Here is a 27172-nt window from a genome sequence, read left to right on the forward strand (position 1 = left end):
CCTCTGCCTTTGAGAGCTCACGTCTGGCAGCACTCACTCTGTCTAAAACCATCTGATGCTCAACCTGTAACTGAAGAAACTTTTTAGCTTTCAGTTGAGATCTCTGCTGATGCAGCATGGTGATCTGACAAACAACATCTGTAATCAGAGCATCTTTAGTTGGGTTTGCAATAAAATCCATCAGTTCCTTAATAATTTCATCGCATGCAGCAAGGTTAAAACTGTTTAAGTTCCTCCACTCATCTGCAGATAAGTTGATGAGGTCGACAACGACAACCTTCTGCCTCTCTGTGTCTGCTTGGTCGACCATAGGTGCAGCTTCAGATGTGAGACGTTCTGGCTCCATCTTGCTAACACAAAAGTTATGACAAAACTTTTGTGTTAGGTGTGCAGCTGCAGAAGAGGGTCTGAAGAGGGGGTGGTCAGAAGCACCCTGCTGAGAGAGGAGAAGCTGCGGTTTGGTGCATTAGCACAAACAACAGTATGAACCTGTCCCCCTACACATATGCAGAGGGAGGCCACCCTCTAGTACACTGGGGTAAACCTCAACGTACAGGCACCAAGATGAGGGGCAACTAGCATGCCCATTCCTACTCGGTGCCTCTCACCAGGGGCAACTCCAGAATGGAAGAATGTCCAGACCCTCTCAAGGAGACTGATTCCAGAGCCAGAGCCTGGCGAGCCACCAGCCGCTCGTCAACCTGCCCCACCTTCAAGCCTGGCTCCACAGTGGGGCCCCGGTGACACATGCCTGGGTGAGGGAACACAAGATCCATTTGTCTTATTCATCATAAGGGGTTTATTGGCTGCTCTTTGTCTGGTCCCTCACCTTAGGACCTGTCTGCCTTGGGTGACCCTACTAGGGGCATAAAGCCAATGACAGCATAGCTCCTAGGGTCATTGGGACACTCAAACCCCTCCACCACGGTAAGGTGGCAGCCCAGGGAGGGGATGTGCAGAAAGTGAACTTGATTAACATGAAGCAGGGGGTGACAGACAGCCGGCCAGAATCAAACCAACTCCAGTCCTCGAGGGCTGGTGTCCTGCAACATTTAGACGTCTCTGGTTGAACAAACCTATCTAGGAGCATACAGGCTCATTTTAATTCCTCCTTACTAATTGACTGCACTCTTCAAACAGCACTTATGGAAAATGATGATAAACTTCCACTTTGGCTAAAGAGTCCTTACCCAATAGATGTATTCGGATGAAGCCCTACGCTGCTGTTCGATGCCTCGAGATACTCTTGGAGGCGGAGAGGTCAAAAGTCAGAAGATATATAGCCTGTAATGTTGCTGCTCCAAGATTATGAAGTGAGGTTCCTTTTGAAATCAGCCCGGCCAATTCACAGTCCAATTTACTAACATTACAACCAGTTGTTTGTGGTTTCACAGTAAGGTTGTTTATTAGGTTCTGTTTCCTAATAACAAAAAGTCAAAACTTAAACACAAACAAAACACATTTGCATATAAATGTTACAGTATGTACGTACAGAGCTAGAACCGACAGAGCTGTTTCACAAAAGCAGAATTTTAAAATCCAGGATGAGAGATAAATCTACGCTTGAAATGGTGTGATCAGAGCATCTTGGCTTTATGTTTAATGAATGCCAAACCAGGATCAGGATGTGCAACTATGTCAAGCCAGGTTTAAATAATTCAGGTAAATGTACATCTGCAACATCTACTACAGCAGAAAAGCTGCGTGCGACAAAATTGAGAGCAAACTGGCAACATCTTTTGATGCAGGCTGATGTCAAGAAAGGAAACACTACCTCTATTATAGAGGAAGAGACGTGTTTGGAGCTACTTATAGAGCAAAAAAGTGTTAAACCACTTTCTCTGACCTATCACATTCTATGACTTAAGAGAGTGCTGTTTCATTGAACACTCTATAAATCCTGAAAAAAATGTGGTAGAGGGAGAAAACTTTAGCTCACGTTTACCTCATATAAGATTTTAATTGTGACATTACTGATTAATAAAACATTGTGTTTAAAGTCTATTAGACATTATGAGATTACAGATGCAGAAGCTGCTGAAAGCATCAGAGAAATGACGGATAACTCACTGACGGTGGACGTCACAGATGTGGCTCACATAAACAAATGGACAGTAATCTTGGGGCAGCATGTTCATGTTGGTAAACCTCAGAGTTTATGCTATTTTACAGCCTGACTGAAAACTCACAGTGGAGACACGTTCTGCTCCAGCAGGGCGTCGTTGTTGATCTATATTTAAGATGATGTGAACGACGGTCCGGGACACTTGCATCCTAATGTAACTCTTTCCTGCATCACCTCGTGATCAATATAGGAGTCTAGTACTGAGCTGTATGATTTCTCTGGCTAGTCAGAGAAGTCAGAAATATCCAGCAAAACCTGATGATCCAACCACTTCTGCAGAAGGGTTCAAACAGGAAGTGCCAGTCAGGATGAGTTTCACCTAAACCCAAAGATAGCCAGCAGCAGAAGGCTGGAACTGCACCAATACCTGCAACTAAACAGAATAACAGGAGAAATTAAAACAAAATGCTACTGGCAATAACAGTTGCTAATCAACCCAAAAAGCAGCTACAGTAGATTGTTGTGGAGGCTCCAGATATTAAACCCTAAACAGTCTCAGTATGTGGAGCAGTCGTGCTTTCAGTATCCTTGCTGCTCATCTCCTGATTGTCTGATGCTTTACAGGAACAGAGTGAAGCCAGAAACTTATCCAGGAAGCTTTTCCTACTTAACAAATACAGAGTTGTGTCTGCAATGGGACTAAGAAAAATGCAAGCTGTAAACAGAAGATAAGGAATTAATATGTATTCCTTTGAGAGGAAGTAACCAATCATGGGCAGGAAAATCAGAGAGTAAATTACCAGCACCACAACCTGAATGGCTACGATTCGTCTTTTTTCTTCTGCTGGGACACTGAGGGCTCCAGACAGAGCTTTAATAGTCCCAACCAAGAAGAAGATGAAGAAGGGAAAGGGCAGGAGGAACATATATGCTAAGATGGTGAGAAACATCCAAGGATCAGTAGCCAGAAGCAGAGATAGTGAAATAATAAGAGGAAGAGTCCAGACCACCACACAGACCACCACGTAGGTCTTGATGTTTCTCCTGAATCTGTACCACAGTGGCTTGGCGATGACCAAATACCTGTAATAACACATGGAGCTGTTTAGTCCATGGAGACTATCAGGTGCTGAGTAATGGGATTATATGAGACAATAGAGAAGCTTAAAGGGAAACACATAGTTACCTTTCTAAGGAGATACAGACCATGAATCCAACACTGGCCATTACACCAAAATACATGATGCCATCGCCGATATCATGTCTATATACATAAAATGTAATTCTTCCGCAGAACTGAATGAGATCAGAAAAGAGAAGGTTGATGACGTAGACTGGGGCACCCTGATCCTTTTTCACCTGCAACAAAGACAACAGAGAAAAAAGTAACTAATGACACCAGAATATTATTAACATGTAAAATGTTTCCTGTTTCAAACATTTCAGTCATTTCTAGGTAAGAAAAGGTAAACTTACACCTGAAATGAGAGAGAACCATTATTTAAAGAGCAGACACAAAGTCAAACAGCTCATTCATTGTTGCTGATCAGGTTTAAGTTATTTTGTCTCACCTGTAGAAAAACTGCAACTATCACTATTAGAGTCAAAGGAAGTCCAATGCCAATGGTGATCCAGTCCAACCATTCTTCAATTTTTTCAACTATATCAGAGTCACTGTTATCACTATGGTTTCTGTGAGTGGTGTTCAAGCTCTCGCTGATGTTGGAGCTGTTATCAAAGCTGTTTTCCTCTGATGTCCAGTTGAAGTTCATCTCTTCCATCCTTCAGTGTTGAACCAGAACTTTGAAGACAGTGGTGTCTGTAAGCAGATGTGATGATGGTTGGGGAAAACTTAAGAGAAAAAATGTCTGATGGTTCTTTATGTGTAGAATGTAAATCAGATATTAAACTAGAAAATCTAAATGATTGAAAATGTTTAGGTCAAAGTGGATGATTTTCTCAATCATCAAATCAGACAGTTTTAATCTCAGTTAATACGGCAGGTAATGTGTTTATTACATCTCGTTCCGAGTATTTGTTCTGAGTAAATATCCATCCATCCATCCATTTTATGACCCGCATAACCCCTGATGGGGTCCAGCTTTCACCGGGCGAGAGGCGGGGTACACCCTGTACAGGTCGCCAGTCTGTCGCAGGGCTCTAAGTAAATATGTATCAATTAATGGTAATTTCTCTACAAGACATCCGTGTCATTTCTTGTTAGGAATAAACTTCTCTTTTGTATAGAAATATTAATCTGCCCGGTCTAAAAACATTATTTAGAGAATTATTTGATTTGTAAATGGTGTGGTTACAGATTATTACTGTTTATGTTTGTCATCTAAGAGAAATAAAGCATTCATTATCATCTAGACATTTTGGTTGTGATTAATAAAGATGTTTTACCACACATTGAAAATGTTTCAGCAGCTATTCATCACCAACACATCATCTGATTACAACATCTATAAAAACCAGAACCATCTGCTTTCTGAATTCATCTCCCAAGCATACTTCCCATCACCTCAACAGCAGAACAAAAAACAGGCTTTAAATAAAGAACATAACTTTTATAAGTAATCACAGAAGTGTATAGTTTACCTTTTTTGTCCAGGTTTGTTTAGGTTCCTGCAGCCAGAGATGCTTTCTGGAGCGCTGACATCTATCTAACTGGTCGGCTGAAATGGAAACGGCTGATCTGACATCAAATCAAAGCTTTTTCCCTGAAGCAATTAGGAGTGTTGGTTAGAAAAAAGTGATAATGCAAAAGCTTTGAGGTTTATTCTAGCAGTTAATGGTTTAGTTTAATGCTTTCTGAAAGAAAAAACTATTTGCTAATGAGTAAATCTTATCAATGTTTCCTTTAGAATAATGGTTTGTTCAATATTATCCCCCATTCAGTTTTTTTCTTTTCATGAAAGAATTTCTAATTCTAACTGTGTATTTGTTGATGTATTTGTTGATGTATTTGTGTTTGATATCAGCTCTCAGGCTGATATCAGGACAATAGTTGATATCACCTGATGGTGAAGATTCTCAGTCATCCAGGTCATGGTCATTCCAAAAAAAGTAAAAAACAAAGCAACTGGACTTGTTTTCCGTAGTTGAAGACGTTTCGCTTCCTCTCCAGGAAGCTTTCTCAATTCAAAAATTCTGGGGTAATGTGGAGTACCAAGCTTTATACTAATGCCCAAACAAAGACCTTGTAATGGCTTAGATAACATGCAAATTCAACCGAAACAGGTCTACCCCTTAGTAGTGTGCAGTCGTTAAAGTCATTAAGCCACCAGATTGAACCGAAACTGGTCCATTCCTCTGTAACAAGGAGTCATTAGGGTTGTTATTGGCGGAATTAATTCTGGCCAATCATCACCTCAATACTCACCCTCATATGGGTGATCAAAAGATCGTTCCTTTAAGCCAGGCTAATAACAACCCTAACAACTCCTCGTTACAGAGGAGCGGTCTCCAATGCTATAATAGTATGTGGGGCTAGACCCTACGGTTCAGCCTGTATTAACGGTGACGGAAGAATAATAAGGAATAATAATAATAATAATAAAGAAACCCTTATTAGGTGGATAGTACTAGGCCTCCGCCATGGATTTTCAATGCATAGGCGGGCGCCTAATAAAGAAGCTTAAAGGGAAACGTATAGTTACCTTTCCAAGGAGATACAGACCATGAATCCAACACTCGCCATTAAACCAAAAAACGTGATGACACTGCTGACAACATGTCTATATACATAAAATGTAATTCTGCTGCAGAACTGAACAAGATCAGAAAATAGAAGGTTGATGATGAAGACTGGGGCACCCTGATCCTTTTTCACCTGCAACAAAGACAACAGAGAAAAAACTAACTAATGACTCCAGAACATCCACCTCATTTTCGAACGTGGAAGTAATTATGGGTCCAACCTCTGTTTTTTGTGGGGCACTTCCGTGTCAGCACTTCTCTAGGCAAAATAAGATTAGTTTGACTGAAATCAAAATTTTGCGGCAACATTTCCAAAAATTGCAGAGCAATCAAAGTGGCAGGTCAGTGCCACATCTTCAAACTATTCATGACTGAGAGGATGACATGAAGAAGTGGCCTCATATAAAAGTACAAGAACATTTTTAACTATTTTGTGTTGTCACTTGGTGTGGCCGGCTCTGCAATTCGAATGTACTGAGGCGAACCTCATCAGTGGAAAAGTTTGCTCAATGTTAATAAATAGCAACAAGGATAACCTGGTAATCATAAAGGCTGATGGGCATTCAAGCCAAATCAAGTCTGACCAGGACAGGTTTCTATTATGACTTGGTCAAACATAAATGACTGGCCAAGTCCAGAGATCACTTTAGTGTAATTTATTAAACTTTTTTTCAGGTGAACAGATGACAAGTGTAGAGTATATAGAAAGGATGTCCAAGGCAGATTAAAATCAGACAAACAGCAGAACTTTCCATGTAAGAGTCCATCACCTTCAGTATGACTTCTCAGGAGTCTAGCCAGACTGCTCCCTGCGGTAAGTCCCGAGGAGGCGGACTCTGCGTTTACACCAATAACACCTGGTGTAAAAATGCTAGATTAGTCACAAGTCTCTGCTCTCCGGACATTGAGCTTTTGATTATTAGCTGCAGACCTTTTTATCCGCCTAAAGAGTTCACTGTTGTTATCATCGCAGCGGTTTATGTTCCTCCGAGAGCTAATACTAAAGATGCTATGAGTGTTCTCTATCGGACTATCTCTGAGCTGCAATCTGCACACACAGAGGGTGTTTTCATCATTGCTGGGGATTTTAACCAGGCAAATATGAAAACTGTTCTCCCTCATTTTTACCAACACGTGGATTTTGCAACTCGGGGAGAGAACACTCTAGACTTAGTCTACACAAATATTAAAGGAGCATTCAGGGCAGCCCCCCGCCCCCACCTGGGCTCTTCAGACCACCTTTCTGTGATGCTAATTCCTGCATACAGGCCCCTGCTGATCAGAGCAAAACCAACAGCGAGGCAGGTGAGGGTGTGGACTGAGGGAGCCATGGAGGCGCTCCAGGACTGTTTTGAGTGCTCCGACTGGGACATGTTCAAAGCTGCTGCAACTTATGAGGACAAGATCAACATTGATGAGTATGCCATGACTGTGTCAGCCTACATCAACAAATGCATTGAGGACGTCAGCACCACCAAGACCATCATCACCCGAGCCAACCAACGACCCTGGATTACTGCGTAGGTCCGTCAAGCGCTAAAAGCACGGAACTCAGCCTTCAAGTCTGGAGACAAGGAGGCATTGAGGACAGCGAGAGCCAACCTGTACCGTGCCATCAGGCTAGCAAAGCGGAACCACAGTCAGAAAATCCAGGAGCTTTTCCACGACGCCAGCAACACCAGGAGCATGTGGAAAGGCATCCAGGCGATCACTGAATACAACACGCCCTCCCCCCCGGAGGGTGAAGTTGATGCTGACTTCCTCAATGGACTAAATAACTTCTTTGGGAGGTTTGAGGCACTAAACAGCACTCCAGCAGTGAAAGCTGTTCCCCATCAGGAAGAGGAGATCCTCTGCCTTGACACCGCCGACGTGTGGAAGACTCTGAGGAGAGTCAACCCGCGGAAGGCCCCAGGCCCCGACAACATACCTGGGCGGGTGCTCAAGGAGTGTGCAGGTCAGCTGGCTGGTGTCCTCACAGACATTTTTAACACCTCGCTGGACCAAGCCACAGTGCCAGCATGCTTCAAGTCTGCCTCCATCATTCCGGTGCCAAAGAAACCTCAAGTCACCTGTTTCAACGACTACCGGCCTGTTGCACTGACTCCAATCATGATAAAGTGCTTTGAAAGGCTGGTAAAAGAACACATCGTCTCCAGTCTCCCATCAACACTCGACCCGTTCCAGTTTGCCTACCGACGGAACCGCTCCACTGAGGACGCCATCTCCTCTGCTCTTCACCTGAGCCTGGCACACCTGGAGGAGAAGAACACGCACGTGCGGATGCTGTTCCTGGACTTCAGTTTAGCGTTCAACACCATGATCCCACAACATCTGGTGGGAAAACTGGAGCGTCTGGGCTTCAACACACCCCTACGAAACTGGCTGCTAGGCTTCCTCACCAACAGACCTCAGTCAGTCCGGGTCAGACAGAACACCTCTGATGTCATCACCCTCAGCACGGGCTCCCCTCAGGGCTGCGTCCTGAGCCCCCTGCTGTTCACCCTGATGACACACGACTGCGCCCCCAGGTTCACCACCAATCATATTGTGAAGTTTGCAGACAACACAACGGTGGTGGGTCTGATCAGGGACGACAACGACCAGGACTACAGAGAGGAGGTGGAGCAGCTGGTGGGCTGGTGCAGAGACAACAGCCTGATCCTGAACGTGGAGAAGACGAAGGAGATCATCGTCGACTTCAGGAAGAACCAGCCTCACCATGCTCCACTGCTCATCAACAACTCAGCGGTGGAGGTGGTCAGCAGCACCAAGTTCCTGGGGGTGCACATCACGGACAACCTCACCTGGTCTGTGAACACCACGTCACTGGTGAAGAGGGCACAGAAGCGACTGTACTTTCTGCGGAGGATGAGGAGAGCCCGGCTGCCCCCGCCCATCCTCACGACCTTCTACAGAAGCACCATAGAGAGTATTCTGACCAGCTGTCTCTCTGTGTGGTGTGGAGGCTGGAGTGCCTCCGACTGGAAGAACGTGAGGAGAGTGGTGAGGACAGCAGAAGGGATCATCAGGGCTCCTCTTCCCTCCATTAAAGACATTTCATCGCAGCGCTGTGTGTCTCGAGCCCGTAACATCATCAGGGACCCCTCACACCCCCACCATAGACTATTCTCCCTGCTGCCCTCTGGAAAGAGGTTCCGCAGCATCCGCTGCAGGTCCACTAGGTTCTGCAAAAGCTTTTTCCCTGCTGCCATCAGACTGTTGAACTGCTGAACTGCTGAAGTATAAAAACGGACTATGTACCACACTCGACTCGCTGATTTGCACATTTGCCCATTTGCACATTTGTATCGTATCCTGCAAAATTGCTGCTGCACCTTACCCGGAAACGTACTGCAAAACTGTTTACAATGCAACTGTCTACTTTTAAATCACTGCTGCACCTTGCTGCACAACTGTCTACTGATAAATCACTGATGCACCTTACTGCATATTTGTTTACATTTGTTTTACATTGTTTACATTTCAACTGCCTACTGTTCACTGCTGCACTTTATCCGGAAGTCAATTGAAACTTATCCTGTAAGTGACTGCGATTTATCACTGCACTTTATCCTGTACTGTAATTCACTGTCAGGTATCCTGTAGAGTTACTGCAATCTTTCTGAGCTGTGTGAAAACGAAATTTCGTTCTGTATTCACTCTGTGTATACAAAATGACAATAAAGAAAGTCTAAGTCTAAGTCTAGTAGAGCCCTGCTTTTAAAGCCACAGGCTTGGCCACCAAAAGTCCAAACAAGCAAAACTTCTAACTTCTCCTTCTAACTTAAATAAACTCTTAAAGTATACATATTAATAAATAATAATAATGTTTAGGTGTTTGGCCCCCATGCAGAACACAATCAGGAGACAGAAAGCAGTTTAAGGTGTTAATTAGGAAAACAGTGATTCAATGACGTGGAGGAGCCTCGTTGAGCGAGCGCTTGACTGAAACGAGAGACCGGGACCGATTTTTTTCTGTGAACGAAGGAAACAGAGAGTTAGACTGTGTCATGGGAATGACACAGTCCTGTACGGGGTTTGTAGTGTGCTTACCGCTGAGTTTGGGCTACCTAGCTGGGGGACAGGAGCTGGGAGATGGATTCAGAAGATCTCTCCTCTATGATGGAATCAGGCTACTGAGCAACAGGTGAGCAGGCAGATGGAGCTATGGCGGGGTCCGAGCAGCACCGAAGGAGGGAGCTGTGGTCAGTGAGCAGCTGGAGGAACCAGGGAGGTCCGCTGGAGTTATTTGCCCGGCTTGGTAACTCCAAGAGAGCACAAGGGAGTGCCAAGGATAGAATCCAGACCAGTGAGAGCCAGGAAACTTGACTTGAGACGTTAGAACACGGGAGGACACTTGGAGCGTTATCCAGAGCGTGAGTCAATCTGAAAGAGACAGGAAACAGGGATTAACACAGGAAAAGGAGAGTTGCCAGCAGACAGTGGCCACTGAGGCGTACCACACAAGGTTAACACTCTGGCGTCCTCGAGCTATCAGCTCACTGCCTAAATACTCCAAGCCACGGTGCTGAAGTATTTAGTCCTTCAGTCTCGCAGCAGTGATCTTATGAACAGTAGGTTAATGAATCGTCTGAGTCAAAAACATCCTAGCTGTTGCCTCATTGTTGCCTAGTTGTGACTACATTGCTGGTCAGTTTATTTTACAAATGCAGCAGGGCTAAATGTTTTGGATTGAATTTATGTAATAATTGATATCAAAACATTCAAATGACTGCCTACTTCATAATGTTTAGGCTTGAAGTTTGAAATTGTACAAAACTGATGTCCCAAAGCTCTTGATGCAAGCTTGTCTCGTTAAAATATAAGTTATCTTTAGAATGATGCTCCAACTTTATTTTTAGTTTATTTTTTATGGTATCAGTGTTAGAGAGCTAATCAAAATTGGCTTTAAAGCATTTGTGAAATAAAATTTGGTATATGAGTAACTTTTTTTATTTTCTAATCAACAGATGTGCATCTTTTCAAGAGAAGTAAAAGTCTGATCTCTTGTTCATTGATGCTGCTTAAGATAATTGAAGTTTGGGTAATATTCTGTCAGCACACCACCTCTTCCTGTCTGTAGAGGTAAATCCACCATTCTAATTCACAAGAGTCTAATCTGGATTGGTAATTTGGATATATATCAGGAAGGTAAGCAGAAAAATATGGACAGTTTATATTTGTCACTATAAATGATCTATATTTTTATATAAATATTATGACAAGGACTAATATATATATAAAGTAACTGTTCCTCTAACTTTGTTAAAAGGTGCAGTTTGCCGTGGCCAAAGGTCTGACTGGATTGACAGATGAGCAGCGCCTTCCCCAAAAGGCTGAATAATGGATGTTTCCTGCACCACAAATAATTAAATGGCCTACAAGTATGCTATAAGTGAAATGTTTAAACTTAGTATTGTTTTACCATTTTAAATTTGAAATGCATTTACATTTTTTGTAAACAAATTGCATATATTAATAAATTCTTCTTGCCAGTTTATGTACATAAGATTCACTTTAGGCAAGGCAAGGCAAGGCAAGGCAAATTTATTTATATAGCACAATTCAGTACAAGACAATACAAAGTGCTTTACATGATTAAGATATACCAAAATAATAAAATGTAGATAGAAAATAGAATAAAAGCAAGTAGGGATAGAATGTAGTAACAAAAAAGAACATTAAAAACAGTAAAACTGTTTAACTAGAACAGTCAAAGGCAATTTTAAACAGATGTGTTTTTAATCTTGATTTAAAAGAACTCAGGCTTTCCGCACTTTTACAGTTTTCTGGAAGTTTGTTCCAGATAAGTGGAGTATAGGAACTAAATGCTGCTTCTCCTTGTTTAGTTCTGGTTCTAGGTGTGTGGAGTAGACTGGAGCCAGAAGACCTTAGTGGTCTGGAGGGTTGATACACTGATAACAAGTCTGTGATGTATTTAGGTGCTAAGCCATTTAAGGATTTATAGACTAACAGAAGTATTTTAAAGTCTATTCTCTGAGATACAGGGAGCCAGTGTAAGGACTTTAGAACTGGGGTTATGTGCTCTACTTTCTTAGTCTTAGTGAGGACGCGGGCAGCAGCGTTCTGGATCAGCTGCAGCTGTCTGACCCACTTTTTAGGAAGTCCTGTGAAAACACCGTTGCAGTAATCAATTCTACTAAATATAAACGCATGGATTAGTTTTTCCACATCCTGCTGAGACATCAGTCCTTTAATCCTGGAAATGTTCCTCAGGTGATAGAAAGCTGACCTTGTAATTGTCTTTAGATGCTTTTGAAGGTTCAGGTCTGAGTCCATCACTACTCCCAGATTTCGGGCCTGATTGGTGGTTTTTAGCTGAAGCGACTGAAGCTGTGTGCTAACTTTTGATCTTTCCTCTATTGGTCCAAATATTATTACTTCAGTTTTGTTTTTATTCAATTGGAGAAAATTTTGGCACATCCACGTATTGATTTCTTCTAGGCATTTACTCAGTGCCTGAATTGGTTCATAGTCACCTGGTGACATGGTGATGTAGAGCTGTGTGTCGTCTGCATAGTTATGATAGCTGATGTTGTTGTTTTTTATTATCTGGGCTAGAGGGAGCATGTAGATATTGAATAGGAGGGGACCCAGGATGGACCCTTGGGGAACCCCAAATGGGATTTTTGTCATCTCTGATGTAAAGTTACCTACTGATACAAAAAATTCCCTGTCCTTTAAGTAGGATTTAAACCAGTTGAGAGCTGTACCAGAGAGACCGACCCAGTTTTCCAGGCGTTCTAACAGGATGGAGTGATCGAATGTATCAAATGCTGCACTGAGGTCCAATAGAACCAGCACGGTGGTTCTTCCACAGTCTGTATTTATATGGATGTCATTAAACACCTTGATAAGGGCGGTCTCTGTACTGTGGTGAGGAAACCTGACTGGAAAACATCAAAGCGGCTGGTCGTTGTTAAGAAGGTGTTTAATTGTTGAAATACAACTTTTTCAATGATCTTACTGATAAAGGGGAGGTTTGAGATGGGCCTGTAGTTCTGGAGTAGAAGTTTGTCTAAATTATTCTTTTTCAGCAGTGGTTTGATAATTGCTGTTTTTAGGGACTGGGGGAAAACACCTGACAGAAGGGACGTGTTTATTATCCGAGTCAAATCAGATGCTATGACAGGTAAAACTTTTTTAAAGAAAGCTGCGGGGAGAACATCAAGACAGCAGGAGGAGGAACTTAACTGCTGAATTATCTGCTCTAAGCTTTTGGAGTTTATTTGGCTGAATTGGGACATTTGGTCAAAATCAATTCTGGTAGGAGACAACGTTGGTACTGAACTTAGTATGGATGTACAAACAGATCCTCTAATCTTTTGGATTGTTTCAGTAAAGAAGTTTGCAAATTCGTTGCAGGCCCTGGTGGAGTGGAGTTCTGAAGCCACGGACACAGGAGGATTTGTTAACCTGTCGACTGTGGAAAATAAGACACGAGCATTATTAATGTTTTTCTTAATGATCTCAGAGAAGAAAGATTCTCTTGCATTTTTCAATTGTAAGTTATATCTGTTAAGTCTCTCTTTATAGATGTCATAGTGAACCAGGAGTCTATTCTTTCTCCACCTGCGTTCAGCTTTCCGACATTCCCTTTTTTCGCCTCTAAGTGCTGGAGCATTTCTCCAAGGAGATTTTTTCTTCCCGTAAAAAACCTTCACTTTAACTGGAGCAATGCAGTTAATGATGTCTGAGACTTTAGGCTGAAAGTTATCTACTAGCTCATCTACTGAGTTGCAGCCCAAGGTTGAAGTAGCAGAGTAAGCTTGAATAAAATTTTCTGTGGCATTGTCCTTAAAGGTGCGTTTTCTTACGATGTCCCTTTGGCTAAATGAGTCACTGGAAATGATACATTCAAAGGTAACGGAGAAGTGATCGGATAAGGCAACATCAGTTACATTGACCTGTGAAATTTTTAGACCTTTAGTGATGATCAAGTCTAAAATATGCCCCTGTTTGTGTGTTGGCTGTTTAACATTCTGAGTTAAACCAAAGTTTCTAAGTGTGTCACACAGTTCTTTTGCACTTCTGTCTTCAGGGTTGTCAACGTGAAAGTTGAAGTCTCCAACAATAATTAAAAAGTCATAATCAACACATATCACAGACAGCAGGTCACTAAAATCATTAAAAAAGTTTGATGTGGACTTAGGAGGCCTGTACACATTCAGAAACATAGTTCGTACCGGGCTCTTTACCTGGAGAGCCAAATGTTCAAAAGAGTCAAATTTTCCCAAAAACACCTTTTTACATTTTAGTGAATCATTAAACAATGTTGCTACTCCTCCACCTTTCCTTTGCTGTCTGCTCTCACAAAGAAAATTGTAGTTTGGAGGAGTCGACTCCATCAGTATAACTGCTTCATTAAATTCATGCAGCCATGTTTCTGTTAAAAACATTACATCAAGATTATTGTCAATAATGAAGTCATTAATTAAAAGGGATTTTCCTGACAGAGATCTAATATTTAATAAACCCAGTTTATATGACTTAGTGGTTGATGATGTCTCTGTGACAGGTTGCATCTGACAGTTTATGACTTTTAAGTATTTGTTCCTGTTTATCCTTTTGTTTTTCTTATTTCTGCCACGTATTATCACAGATATTCCATAATCTCCGGCTGATGCTGGGAACTGTCATGTGTGATAAACGTGTGGCCAGGGCCCAATCTGTATCACAGCGAAGTAATTTGGAGTTCCTCAGTACCAGAGTGTTCTGTGATACGTGGAGGAGGAGGATCTGAGGCTCTGAGGCCTTTGGAGAATCCTGGTTTATTCACAGCAGAATGGCTATGTGGAGAGGATGTCATCTGTAGGCCAATCTTAAATACTTTGTTCATGTTGTGAGAAAATTCCAGAAAAGGAATTTTTGCCAGCTCACCCGTTGCCTAGCAACCGTGACAGCGTGAACCACAGCTGTGACGCTTAGCTGAACTAATGTCAGGTTAATGTTCGGTGATTTTTATGTAAAATAAAAACTAAAAATAAATTAATTACAAATGTCATTTCTCTAATTTGTTACTAAACGTTTAGCAACTTCACCTCCAAAACCTCTTTCTTTAAATGAAATATTTACCTGTAGAGCAAATATCTCTCTCCCATAAAAATTAGGCTTGTCTCTTCTCAAGAAGGCACAGAGCTTTGATCTGGAAATTAATGGCGCCTTTTCTTTTTCCTAACTTGTGATTTTCTTTCGGTGTGATAAAGATGCAGCAAACTACCATGCAGGTGTTTCCTCCGCCATTAGACCGCCGTTTCACCCGTTGCCAAATTCCGGCGAGTCTGCACTGATGCAGCCCCTGAATTGAGACACACCCTTACAACTTGATTTCAAACATGGCTTTGGGCATCAGTTTCTCTGTTTTTTAATAGTAATTTAATTTACATTCTTTTTAGTTTGCGTACCAAATGTTCGTTGCTTAGTAACACTATAAAAAACCTCCTTTGGGTTTGTCAGTTGATTAAAAAGCTTACTGTTTTTGAAAATTATTAGAAATTAGAATGTAACCACATTCTGTAATTTATTTTAGATTAAATATCTTACTGTAATTTTACACAATTTCAAACAATAATGACCATTCTATTTCAAAATTATAAATTGATTTTTACTAACAATTTTATGACATTGTTTTTTCTTTTTCTTCTCTCTGTTCAAGGAACTTTTGCTGGGTCATATTTTTGATAGACTCTGATAATTTGGAGCATGTTCTTGAGCATGCGCCACTGGATCTGGAATACCTAGATTTCATCTGCACTGTAGAACTTGTGTTTTTAAAATGCCTTGTCTTGTCAAGTAACTGTTCCTTCAGAAATTCTGGATGCTCAGGGTCATTTGCACAGACTAATTAACTTAGAAAAATATAGTGAAGAACAACAAACATCTGTTGTGCATTTTTAGCGAGGACCAGCTGGATGGCAGCGGATGGTCATATCCCCAGACTATCTTTGCTGTCTTCTAGAACTCCATTACCCTGTCACATGTATAGCCAAACTTTTAGGCATTTCCAGACGGACTGTACATGGACGGATGGCTGTGGATGGAATTCTAAGCAAAGATAACTGAGTTTCCATCATTACTAAATGAAAAGACGGTGGTGATGAAGTTCTAGTACTTTTATTGAGAAACAGAGCAGAGATTCACATAGATGGAAAGTAATCGCACCCCACGGTCCCGCTGCAGTCTGTGTCTGCCCTGTCTCTGCCTGTCTCGCTTTTCGGCTCCCCCTAAAACTGCACAGTGGTCTTGGCTTGAGACATAACAAAGACAGTTTATCCTAGACAAACACCATGCTGCACAGTATCTACACAGCATTCAGCCTTGCACTCAGCAAACAGTGGATCTTATACACAGACATCAGGTCTCCAGGCCTCCTCTGTCTGAGTGGTGTGAGGCCATAGTGACTTCAGAATAATAATTCTTATAACAATGGCTGAGTCAGGTCTTTCGGTGAGGGTATTATACACCACCATGTCGGATAATGAGTTCGATCAGTGTGTGAGGGACATTAAATCCAGGCAACTTCACTCCGGATACCGAATGGCGAAGGCTCTTCTGCAAGCCAGGAGACTGAGGGTGCAGAATGATAGTACATTTACTTTAGAACTTTGAATTTATCATAACATTAGAATCCGAAAAAGTTGTTAGTCCGTCCGTCCGTCTGTCCGTTTTCTTCTGCTTATCCGGTGTCGGGTCGCGGGGGTAGCAGCTTCAGTAGGGAGGCCCAGACGTCCCTCTCCCCAGCTCCTCCGGGGGAATCCTAAGGCCTTCCCAGCAGGGAGACATAGTCCCTCCAGCGTGTCCTGGGTCTTCCCCTGGGCCTCCTCCTGGTGGGAGGATATAATACCCACTTAATTTATTAGGTTGCTCTATGATTCCATCAAGTTACTTCTTTAAAAGTTTTCCACCTTTACATAATCCTAATGTGTTTCGTAAGGTGTGTTTTGTTTTAATTGTGTACAAAAAAATCTGAAGTGAAATGCATGAAGTCGTGTCTGCAGAACTCATCTGTGTTTGTTGTCGAAGGTTGTCCGATGCCTCAGTCATAGTCCTTCAATGTCTTTTTTCAGTCCAATGTCTGAGTTCAGCAGCCAAACATTCTCCTTCCCTTCAAGCCCATCCTCCAGTCCTCACGCCTGCAAACAGAATAAATTCTGCCGCCAATGAAAACGCTCCATAGGTTGAAAAGAAATTACAGCAAAGCAGTCACAAACAACATTTTAGCCACAGTGTTCCCTCTAAAATGACAAACATAAAAGAAATAAAAGGATAGAAAAAAATAAATAAAACTTTGTCTCTGACAAAATAATACTCAAAACTGGATCAGGCTGAAGTCAATGACATCACCTTTTCTCCTTGTCCCAAGGATCAGCCCCCACGTCAATGTGACACTGTTTTGGTATTCTCTCACCTGAGAATGTCTAAAAAAGAGTCTAGAATCTCTATGTTAGCACAATCCTATCATATTTTCTTTGCAAAGAAAAAGAAGCAGAAAGATAGAGCTGTTAATGGCAGAAAGCAACAAACATCTTTAAGACACCACCTTTCCTGCTGGAAGATCTGGCATAACTTGGTTAAAACTTAGCATAATTTAGTGTCCAAATATGATTATGACTACTTACCGCACTGCTAGAACTGTCTTTTCAGTCTTCTGTTGGCAGAAAGGTGGCGTCTCCTTTAATCTGAAAGCAATAACTCAAAGAAAACAAGAGTGTTAATAGCATCCAGTTAAAACCCTGGTCCCCTTAGTGTCCCTTTAACGTGATGTTGTTCTGCTGATCCTGGAAAATTGGATCTATTCCTCACCTTTCCTTTGAAACTCTGTTCAAAACACATCCAAAAGAAAGAAAACAAAAAAAAAACCAAAAAACTAAAACAAAAGTGTCTCCCAAGGAGCACAATTATGTCTTTTCCAATATGACATAGGTTTTTGACTTATTACAAACTTTTTTGATATCCTTCTGGTCCTTTGACCATGTGTATTTACTGTTAGTAATACTTTTATTCATATATAACTTTTCAATCTTAATTGGTCAAGTGTAAAACTTTAAAGCAATGATTTTCGCTTTTAGTTTTTTGAGCTTCCAGTGTTTCTCTATAAATGATAAGAGTTTTCCCCATAATTCAGCACATTGAGAAGACTGCCCAAAACAAACCAAGATTAGAATTAGAATTTAACCCTTCAGGAGCTGGCTTTATTTTATTTTTTCCCCTCTGACATAGTTTTCGTGCCCCAGGCCAGAACACACAAACCCAGCCTCGCCATAAACATTTAGATGTTTACATCATGGTCAGAGTTGTTTATTATATCTTTTGTCCTGTTTCAGGTTAAACTGTCCCTCTGAGGTTCACCTCAGTTCAGCATAACTAATAACATCAGATGGTTTTGTAACTGATGACGAGTTTTAATGTGGCCTTCTGATATTTTGATGCTTTTCAAAATTTATCTTTAGTTGCATTCAAATTCCAAGTGAAAAAGAAATAAAATAAATGAATACAAAACCCTTAGAAAAGCAATTCATATTTAGTTCCATACAGTTTGTTCAAAGACAAAACACATTTTTTTTACATACATTTAAAATCAAAGATCATGTATATCTTAACTTCTTTCACATGGACTGGTTTATGATGAATCATTATTATTACAAGCAATAAGATCTCAGTCATTTTATATTACTTTAGGGCTAAAAAAACAAGTGATAGGATCTGTGCCTAATGTTGTAAAACAGTAATTTCAACAAGCTTTATATAAAGCTTATTGCCAGTTCCAATTTTCTAACAAAGCTGAAATATTTCCGTTCAAGCCATGTTAATCTCTTAGTGTATCAATTTAATTTGGGTCGGATATTTAAAGTGGAAAAAACAGACTTTGTTATTGAAGTCTCTCTTTTACCTTCTTTAGCTTTTAGTTAACATAGTTCATGCTTAAAAATGTAATTTGAATTACGGAGCTGCAGTCTCCATAAACAAATTAACATTTTTGAAACCATGTTATTTATAATTTTAACCGAATTAATTCACACAGATGAACGTTTAGTTACATACGATACACAAATACATACAGTTACATACAAACGATGACATTCAGACAGAAAAACACGTGCAGGCCTGTTTTTTCACTATCTTACACAGATCTGTGTTTTTTATCATTTTTAAATGTCTATGGCAACCCCGAAAGATGTATTTTCAATGTGTTAAGTTCCCGCTTAGTTTAAAAGGTGAAAAGCGTGTGCTGGCTACGACCCCCGAATGTTTCGTCCACACGCGGTTTTTCACTTCAGCCCCGCAAGGATACAACTCTGTGTCAGTAGCAGTACTGCAATAAATAAATAAAAACCCTATTTGGGAAATCTGCATGTTTAATCCAATCATTTATGCATTTCATGCTTCTGGGCCCCTACTTTTCCAGCATGAAATCGAACATCTCACCCTGGGGCAAGGCTGGACCCTGGAAACTCTGCCTTATACGGACTACTCTGCTTCCAGACTTTTTATTTTTTATTTTTTTTATTATTATATCTACTCGTCCTTAGTACGACCGACCAACTAAAATGAAAGGCCTCACATCTGATGGTCGGCTTTTTGGTATAATGGTCGGGGTCCCCACTTATCAAAGCTGCAAACGTCTCCGCAACAGTCAAGGCCTTAAGCATCCCTGCCGCTTTCACCCACTACACTAGTGGACAGCCTCTTGTGCAAACCAAGACAAGAGGACTTTAATGGACCAGCTGGAAACTGCTCAGCCTGGTCACCTGTTCTCCAGGTGAAAATCACTCTGCCCCTCCTCCTCCCAGCACGAGAGTCCGTATTTCAGCTGAAAACGTATTTTAATTCAATTTTAAATTTTAGTTTAATGTTAAAACCTTAGTCACTGTTCTGTATTGCGAATCCTGTTTTATTTGCTTCAAGGATATAGATATAATTAAGTATTTCTACCAGCTTTTACTTTTACTACCTTTTAGGTTTACAGTTTTAAATTTTAAAATTTCTTCAGGTATTCTTTAAAATGGGGGTTAAATTTTAAAAGCTTGCAAGCATTTTTGAGTAATTGCATTTTTTTAAAAAAGAGCTGGAAAATAATCTCCTTACCGTCTCATGAAAAAAAGTTTCGGATCTTTGCGCCGACGCCCAGAGACGCTCCGAGACCAGGAGCTCCTCCACGTCCCTTGAAAATCCATTCGGGGTACCAGAGGCCGGATAACCTCTCCGGGCTGGCCAAAGCAGCTCCTGTCCTCGGACTCCCCGGCCCGTCGGTCGGAGATCTTGTTCGTTGATGCCAAATGTTATGGGAATTCTAGATGGAATTCTAAACAATAGTAACTTAGTTCCCATCTTCACTAAATGAGGAGACGGCGGTGATAAACACCGCCGTCTTTTATTGAGAAACAGAGCAGAGATCTTCCCTGTCTCTCTTGTCTCGCTTTTCCGGCTCTCCCTAATACCGCACAGTGGCCTTGGCTTGAGACATAACAAAGACAGTTTATCCTAGACAATAATTATTCTACGCAGCATTCGGCCTGGCAATCAGCAAACAGTGAATCTTATACACAGACATCAGGTCTGCAGGCCTCCTATGTCCGAGTGGCGTGAGGCCATAGTGACTTCAGAATATTTCTTATAACACCACCACTGTCCTATATTCACTCTCATCACCATTTTCAATATAGCCAACTATTGCTGAGTCATCAGAAAACTTCTGAAGGTGGCAGGACTCAGTGCTGAAGTCTGAGGTGAAGAGGGTGAAGAGGAAGGGGGAGAGGACAGTCCCCTGAGGGGCCCCAGTGTTGCTGACCACCCTGTCAGACACACAGTTCTGAAGGCGTACATACTGTGGTCTGCCCGTCAGGTAATCAACAATCCAGGACACGATGGGGGCCTCCACATGCATCGCCGTCATCTTCTCACCCAGTAGAGCCGGACAGATGGTGTTGAAAGCACTGGAGAAAACAAAGAACATGATTCTCACAGTGCTCGCCGGCTTGTCCAGATGAGTGTAGACTCTGTTCAGCAGGAAGATGATGCTGTCCTCAACTCCCAGGCGGGGTGGTGGGCGAACTGTAGTGGATCAGTGAAGGGCCTGACCATGGGCCTTAGCTGCTCCAGGACTAGCCTCTCAAAGGTCTTCATGATATGGGACGTTGGTGCCACTGGCCTGTAGTCCTGAGGGCCGCTGGGACACGGCGTCTTTGGCACAGGAATGAGGTAGGACGTCTTCCACAGCACGGGGACTCTCTGGAGGTGCAGGCTCAGGCTGAAGACTTGGCTAAGTACTCCACACAGCTGATAGGAACAAGCTTTGAGCACCTTGGCCACTATTGGGGCCTGCAGCTTTGCTGGAGTGGAGTCTGGTTAGCTGTCTTCTAACCAGGTCAGGAGTGAAGGACACTGTAGAGGTAACAGTAGGGGGAGGGTTGAGGTACTCAGGTTGTTAAGGACATGATGTGAACCAGGGGGGAGCGGTGGCGTCAGTGGATGTGGATTGAGGTAGTGAAGAGCGGACAGGGGTCTGAAAGGAGGAGGAGTGTGGGAGGTTGAGTGGTCATTGTAGGGAAGCCAGCCATAGAGAGTTGTTTGGGATGGTCAGCAGTATCCAACCTATTGAAAATAAGATTCAGCTCATTGGTCCGGTCCACGCGATCTTCCAACCCCATGCCAGTGGACTTCTGGAACTCAGTGATGCTCTCATCTCACTCCACACATCCCTCATGTTGTTAGTCTGGAGTTTATTCTCCAGCTTTCTCCTGTATTTGTCCTTAGCCTCCTTGATTTTACGTTTGAGTACCCCCTGCACTCTCCTCACCTCCTCACGGTTGCCATCTCTGAACGCCCTCTTCTTCTCATTCAAAATGGCCTTTATATCTTTGGTGATCCAAGGTTTATTGTTGGCGTAACAGGTGACAGTCTGAGCTGGGACATTGCAGTCCACACAGAAGTTGATGTAGTCCGTGATGGACTCTGTGAGCCCATCAATGTCCGCCCCATGGAACTTTGTTCATGGTGACATGGTTAAAGTCTCCCGACATGATGATGAGGGCATTAGGATGCTGGGTCTGTAGTTTGGAGATGGAGGTGTGTATGATGCTGCAGGCAGATGTTGGGTTTGCAGACAGAGGGATGTACAGGACAGCAGCAATAACATGTGGAATCTCTCTAGGCAGCTGATATGGACAGAGTCCAACGTCCAGCAGTTCAACATCCGGGCTACAGAGCTGTTCTTTAATGGTGATGTGACCCGGGTAACACCATCTGCTGTTTACTAGAATGGCAAGCCCCCTCCTTTCTGCTTACCGCTCTTATGTCCCGGTCGGCCCGGACGGGTGTGAAAGCCCTCCACAGAGACAATCTGGTCCGTATGTCCTTGTGCAGCCATGTCTCGGTGAACCACATCAAACTGCACTCACGGTACTCCAGTTGGCTCCGCGTTAGCCATTAGATCGTCCATCTTGTTGCTATGGGAACGCACGTTTCCCATAACAACAGAGGGGAGACACTGCTTAAATCTTCTCCTTTCAGTAGCCTGTCTCGTGTCAATCCTCCATTCCCCCGATGTTGTTTTCCTCCTCTGCAACCTCGGCGTGTCTTTCTTCCAGAGTTCGGGTGGAATTCCAGCTGGTCTGGCCACCAACACCGGTCGGCATTAGAGCTATCAGCTTTTCTCCGGAGTAAACAAAGCCAGCGTGTCCCGGTGAGCGTGGCCATGACAACACCATCGCTTCTATTCAGCCATGTCTCTGATCCCCTCAAAACATGCAACAATCTATTAAATGCCTTTCTGTTAAACTTAAAACAACAGCAGTCTGTAAAACACAATTGAACAGCAACAATGCCCACATTGATGATTATAAAGTTAACAATAAAGTTAATATTCGCCATGGTAACTGATATGCTTCCTGCTTTAGGTGAAATTGAGTCAAGGCCAAATTCAGCGAGGATATCTGGAAAATCCTGGTTTAATCCATTTTCTTAGTTTTAGGAAACCGCCCTCAGCTCTCTTAAAACAAAACAATATTTTGAACCTTAAGCAACAGCAAAATAGATGGAAATATATAGAGTACAAATAACAGTGAAAATATGTAACTTAAGGCAAAATCCAGGTAACCTGAAATCTAAACAGGCAATAAGAAAAAAATTAGTAGCACAAATAAAGCTTACAAACACTGCAAAAGCCTAGTTAAAAATAGTCAAAAATATCCAGAAAAATCTGATGATCCAACCACTTCTGCAGGAAGGTTCAAACAGGAAGTGCCATTCAGGGTGAGATGCACCTAACCCAAAGATAGCCGCAGCAGAAAGCTGGAACTGCACCAATACCTGCAAACTAAACAGAATAACAGGAGATGACAAAATAAAAAGCTTTTGGCTACAACAGTTGCTAATCAACCCAAAAATCAGCTACAGTAGATTGTTGTGGAGGCTCCAGATATTAAAGCCTAAACAGTCTCAGTGTGTGGAGCAGTCGTGCTTTCAGTATCCTTGCTGCTCATCTCCTGATTGTCTGATGCTTTACAAGAACAGAGTGAAGCCAGAAACTTATCCAGGATGCTTTTACGAGTTAACAAATACAGGATTGTGTCTGCAAGGGGACTAAGACAAACACAAACTAAGGCCACAATATCAAGAATTGAACTGTATTCCGTCATCAGGTAAAAGATAATCACGGGCAGAAAAAGCAGAGTGTAAATTAGCAGCACCACAACCTGAATAGCTACGATTCGTCTTTTTTCTTCTGCTGGGACACTGAGGGCTCCAGACAGAGCTTTAATAGTCCCAACCAAGAAGAAGATGAAGAGGGGAAGGGCAGGAGGAGCAAACTAGGTACGATGATGTGAAAGTAAGTAGTAGAATCAGTAGTTTCATTAGTCAGCCAACGAGTTAGCAGGATTGGAAGAGGCAGAGTCCAGACCACAACACAGACCACCACACAGACCACCACGTAGTCTTGATGTTTCTCCTGAATCTGTACCACAGTGGCTTGGCGATGACCAAATACCTGTAATAACAGATGGAGCTGTTTAGTCCATGGAGACTATCAGGTGCTGACTAACAGGATTATATGAGACAATAAAGAAGCATAAAGGGAAACATATAGTTACCTTTCCAAGGAGATACAGACCATGAATCCAATACTTGCCATTAAACCAACAAACATGATGCCTAAGCCGATAGGATGCCAAATAAATTTATAATTCTTCCGCAGAACTGAATGAGATCAGAAAAGAGAAGGTTGATGACGTAGACTGGGACACCCTGATCCTTTTTCACCTGCAACAAAGACAACAGAGAAAAAAGTAACTAATGACACCAGAATATTATTAACATGTAAAATGTTTCCTGTTTTAAACATTTCAGTCATTTCTAGAGGTAAGAAAAGGTAAACTTACACCTGAAATGAGAGAGAACCATTATTTAAAGAGCAGACACGAAGTCAACAGCTCATTCATTGTTGAACAGGTTTATGTTCTTTGTCTCACCTGTAGAAAAACTGCAACTATCACTATTAGAGTCAAAGGAAGTCCAATGCCAATGCTGATCCGGTTTAGCCTTTTTATGATTTGTAAAACCATCTCAAAGTCACTATTGTCACTATGGTTTCTATGAGTGGTGTTCATGCTCTCGCTGATGTTGAAGCTGTTATCAAAGCTGTTTTCCACTGATGTCCAGTTGAAGTTCATCACTTCCATCCTTCAATGTTGAACCAGAACTTTGAAGACAGTGGTGTCTGTAAACAGAAATGATGATGGTTGTGTAAATCTTCAGAGAAACATGTCACGGTAAAGGCAACATTTTTGGATGTGTAGTATGTAAATCCAGATGTTAAACTAGAAAATCTAAATGATAGAAAATGTTTTGGTCAAAGTGGAAGATTTTTCTCCATCATCAGATTTCAGAATTGTTCTTCTCACAAGAAGTTTTCCTAAAATTTGTCCAATCTAGAAATAACTTTTCAACCTGAGAAAACCTAAGGAGTTGGCTCCGATGGTGGGGGAGGAAGCCGGTCAGACCTGGCAGGCCTAAACGTATTGTGAGGGTTTGCTGGGAACGTCTGGCGGAGTCCCCTGTGAGACGGAGCTTTACTCCACCTCTGGAGAGCTTTGAACACGTCCCGAGGGAGCGGGGGACATCGAGTCTGAATGACCGTGTTCTGCGCCTCTGTTGTTGAGGCGGCTAGTCGGAGCTGTGGCCGCAAGGTTGTCGGTGCATGTCGTGGCGGCAACCCGCGAACACGCTTATGTGTCCTGAAAAGGACACATAAACATCCTGGTGCCAAGCGTTCCCTAATCCCTAATGTGTCCTTTGAGGACACACTGATTTGGAGGGAAAAAAAAACATTTTACTGGGACACTTTTAACCTCAGGTGATAAAGCAGGTAATGTGTTTATTACCGCTCATTTGGAATATTTATTATAAGTACATATGTATCAATTAGGGGTAATTTTTCTACAATACATCCCATCTCATTTTCAGTCACTACATACCTTCTTATTTGTATAGAAAATAATGAATGCCAGGTCTAAAAACATTATTTAGAGAATTTTTTCATTTGTAAATGGTGAGATTATAGATTATTACTGCTTTTTTGTGTCATAGTTTTAAGGTGTTTTGGCCCACAAGTAGACACAGTCGGAGAACAAAGACAGTTTAATGATGTTTATTAATAAGCTATACATGGATCTAAATGCTCACAACAATTCGGAACGTCAGAGTTGAAGCACTGCGGGGAGAAGAGGTACTGATTAACACGAGTCAAATCAGGGAAATTTGTGTGTTGATGCTGCTCTGCTTACCATTGATAGGAGACCTATCCGGGGAGGGTGAGTGGAAGAAGGGATTATGCTTTCTGATGAGGGAGGTGGCTGAGCGACAGGTGAACTAGCAATGGAATGCAGGCAAGGAGCCCGGGCAGCACCACAGCGGAGGCAGGCACAAGGAGCAGCAGAAGGAGCCAGAGTGAATCCAGGAAAGGGTCTCTTGTCCGGTTTTGGTACTACCAAGGGGCTCGAGGGGAACGCCAGAAGCAGAATCTGAGTCAGCAGGTTCAGAACCGGTCTTCAGTGCACGGAGACAAGATGGTGAGTAATTCCAGAACACGACGAACTGAGGTTGACGGAGACAAACCAGTTAGAGCTTGGAATCAGGAACATTAAAACTCTCAGGAATTGAGAACTGTCAATAGGACAGTGGCCTAGGCATACCACAATGGTTTAACACTCTGGCATCCTTCATCGCTGATTGAACGCTCCTTTTAAGCTTGAGCCAAAGTAGCCAAATGAGCCCGCAGGTGCGGGCCACGTCCACCTGTCACACAGCCACCTGTGGAAGAGAATTAGTAGACACGGTACACACAAATCCTGACAGTTTGTCATGTAAGACAAGTAAACCATCCATTCATTGATCTAGTGCGAATGCGCGAAAGCTGCATGCTGCCGTTACACCGCTCTAGTTTGCTTTTTTAGCTTTCTTACTTTTATCTTCTTTAATTGCTCTCGTCTTTTCAAGGTAACTCTGAAGTATTGTCTTCTCTAATGAGGTTGTCTTCAGAGATTTTCTTGCTTTTTTTCGTGTTGTTTCATCATGCCGCTCCCAGGACACGCTGACTTTGTTTACTCCAGAGACAGCTGATTGCACTAATGCCGGCCGCGTGGGAGCCAGACCAGCTGAATACCACCCGAACTCTGGAGGAAAACACACCAAGTTGCAGAGGAGGAAAGCAACATCAGGGATAAAAGGAGGGTCCGGACGGCTTATTGAAAGAAGATTTAAGCGTTGTGTATGCCATAATAACACCATGATACCTAATTGATCTCAGATTGGATTCTGAAAATTAGCATGGACAAGGTAACAAAGAAGCCACTCCTCTCTGCTGCAACATGAGACCCTCACAGCTGAGATGGCCCTTCTCTCAGCAGGTGCTCTCTTGCTATAAACCTTCTTCCCTCCCACAGACAAAGAGTCCTCTTCACTTTGCAGACCTCTTCAGCTCTACAGCAGGTCTCTCAGACCACCTCTCCCTGCGCAGACAAAGAAGGCCTGGACCATGAGGGCTTGGTCGGCCCTGACCGACACACAAGCCAGCAGCTGAGGGAAGGTGCCTGGCCCCGCCATGCTGATTCAGGTCTGCTAATGTCGTTGGCCGGCATCAAACAGAGACCCTGACTGAATCCCGGATAAACAACACACAAAATACCAAGCTACCGTCTGCTTGTTTAACACATCATCACCGTAGCAGAGCAAAGAAACTGCATGCGAACCGCACTGTTGTATTTCTCTGATCTTCAGCCTGTACCGGGAATCAAACCCAGATGGAGCTGAAAGCTGTGGAATTCTGAGGAAAAACCCCTTCTCAAATCGGACTGCAAGCAGGTCAGAGGCGCCTGGAGGACCTAC

The 27172-nt window shown here is 42.5% G+C and overlaps 1 protein-coding gene across 1 annotated transcript; it reads right to left on the reverse strand.

Moving 5' to 3' along the window:
• Positions 1 to 2367: 2367 nt before the first annotated feature.
• Positions 2368 to 4749, reverse strand: LOC105921206 (G-protein coupled receptor 4-like). Its single transcript, XM_036126844.1, has 4 exons — positions 4667 to 4749; positions 3637 to 3884; positions 3252 to 3424; positions 2368 to 3148 (listed from the first exon to the last, which is right to left on the reverse strand). Exons 2-4 carry the CDS (start codon positions 3844 to 3846, stop codon positions 2611 to 2613), a joined length of 921 nt encoding a protein of 306 aa, XP_035982737.1. The 5' UTR covers positions 3847 to 3884; positions 4667 to 4749; the 3' UTR covers positions 2368 to 2610.
• Between the last annotated feature and the right edge of the window lie 22423 nt (positions 4750 to 27172).

This window comes from Fundulus heteroclitus, chromosome 22 (assembly GCF_011125445.2).
Source record: "Fundulus heteroclitus isolate FHET01 chromosome 22, MU-UCD_Fhet_4.1, whole genome shotgun sequence".
In the NCBI taxonomy this organism is placed as follows: Eukaryota; Metazoa; Chordata; class Actinopteri; order Cyprinodontiformes; family Fundulidae; genus Fundulus; species Fundulus heteroclitus.

What these genes read in the sequence shown, in the direction of transcription:
- LOC105921206 (XM_036126844.1), bottom strand. Translation starts at nt 3,846, where the DNA reads ATGGAAGAGATGAACTTCAACTGGACATCAGAGGAAAACAGCTTTGAT. An exon ending in TAGTTGCAGTTTTTCTACAG is followed by an intron (nt 3,425 to 3,636) that starts GTGAGACAAAAT and finishes TCTTTGTTGCAG; the next exon opens with GTGAAAAAGGATCAGGGTGC. An exon ending in GTCTGTATCTCCTTAGAAAG is followed by an intron (nt 3,149 to 3,251) that starts GTAACTATGTGT and finishes GTGTTATTACAG; the next exon opens with GTATTTGGTCATCGCCAAGC.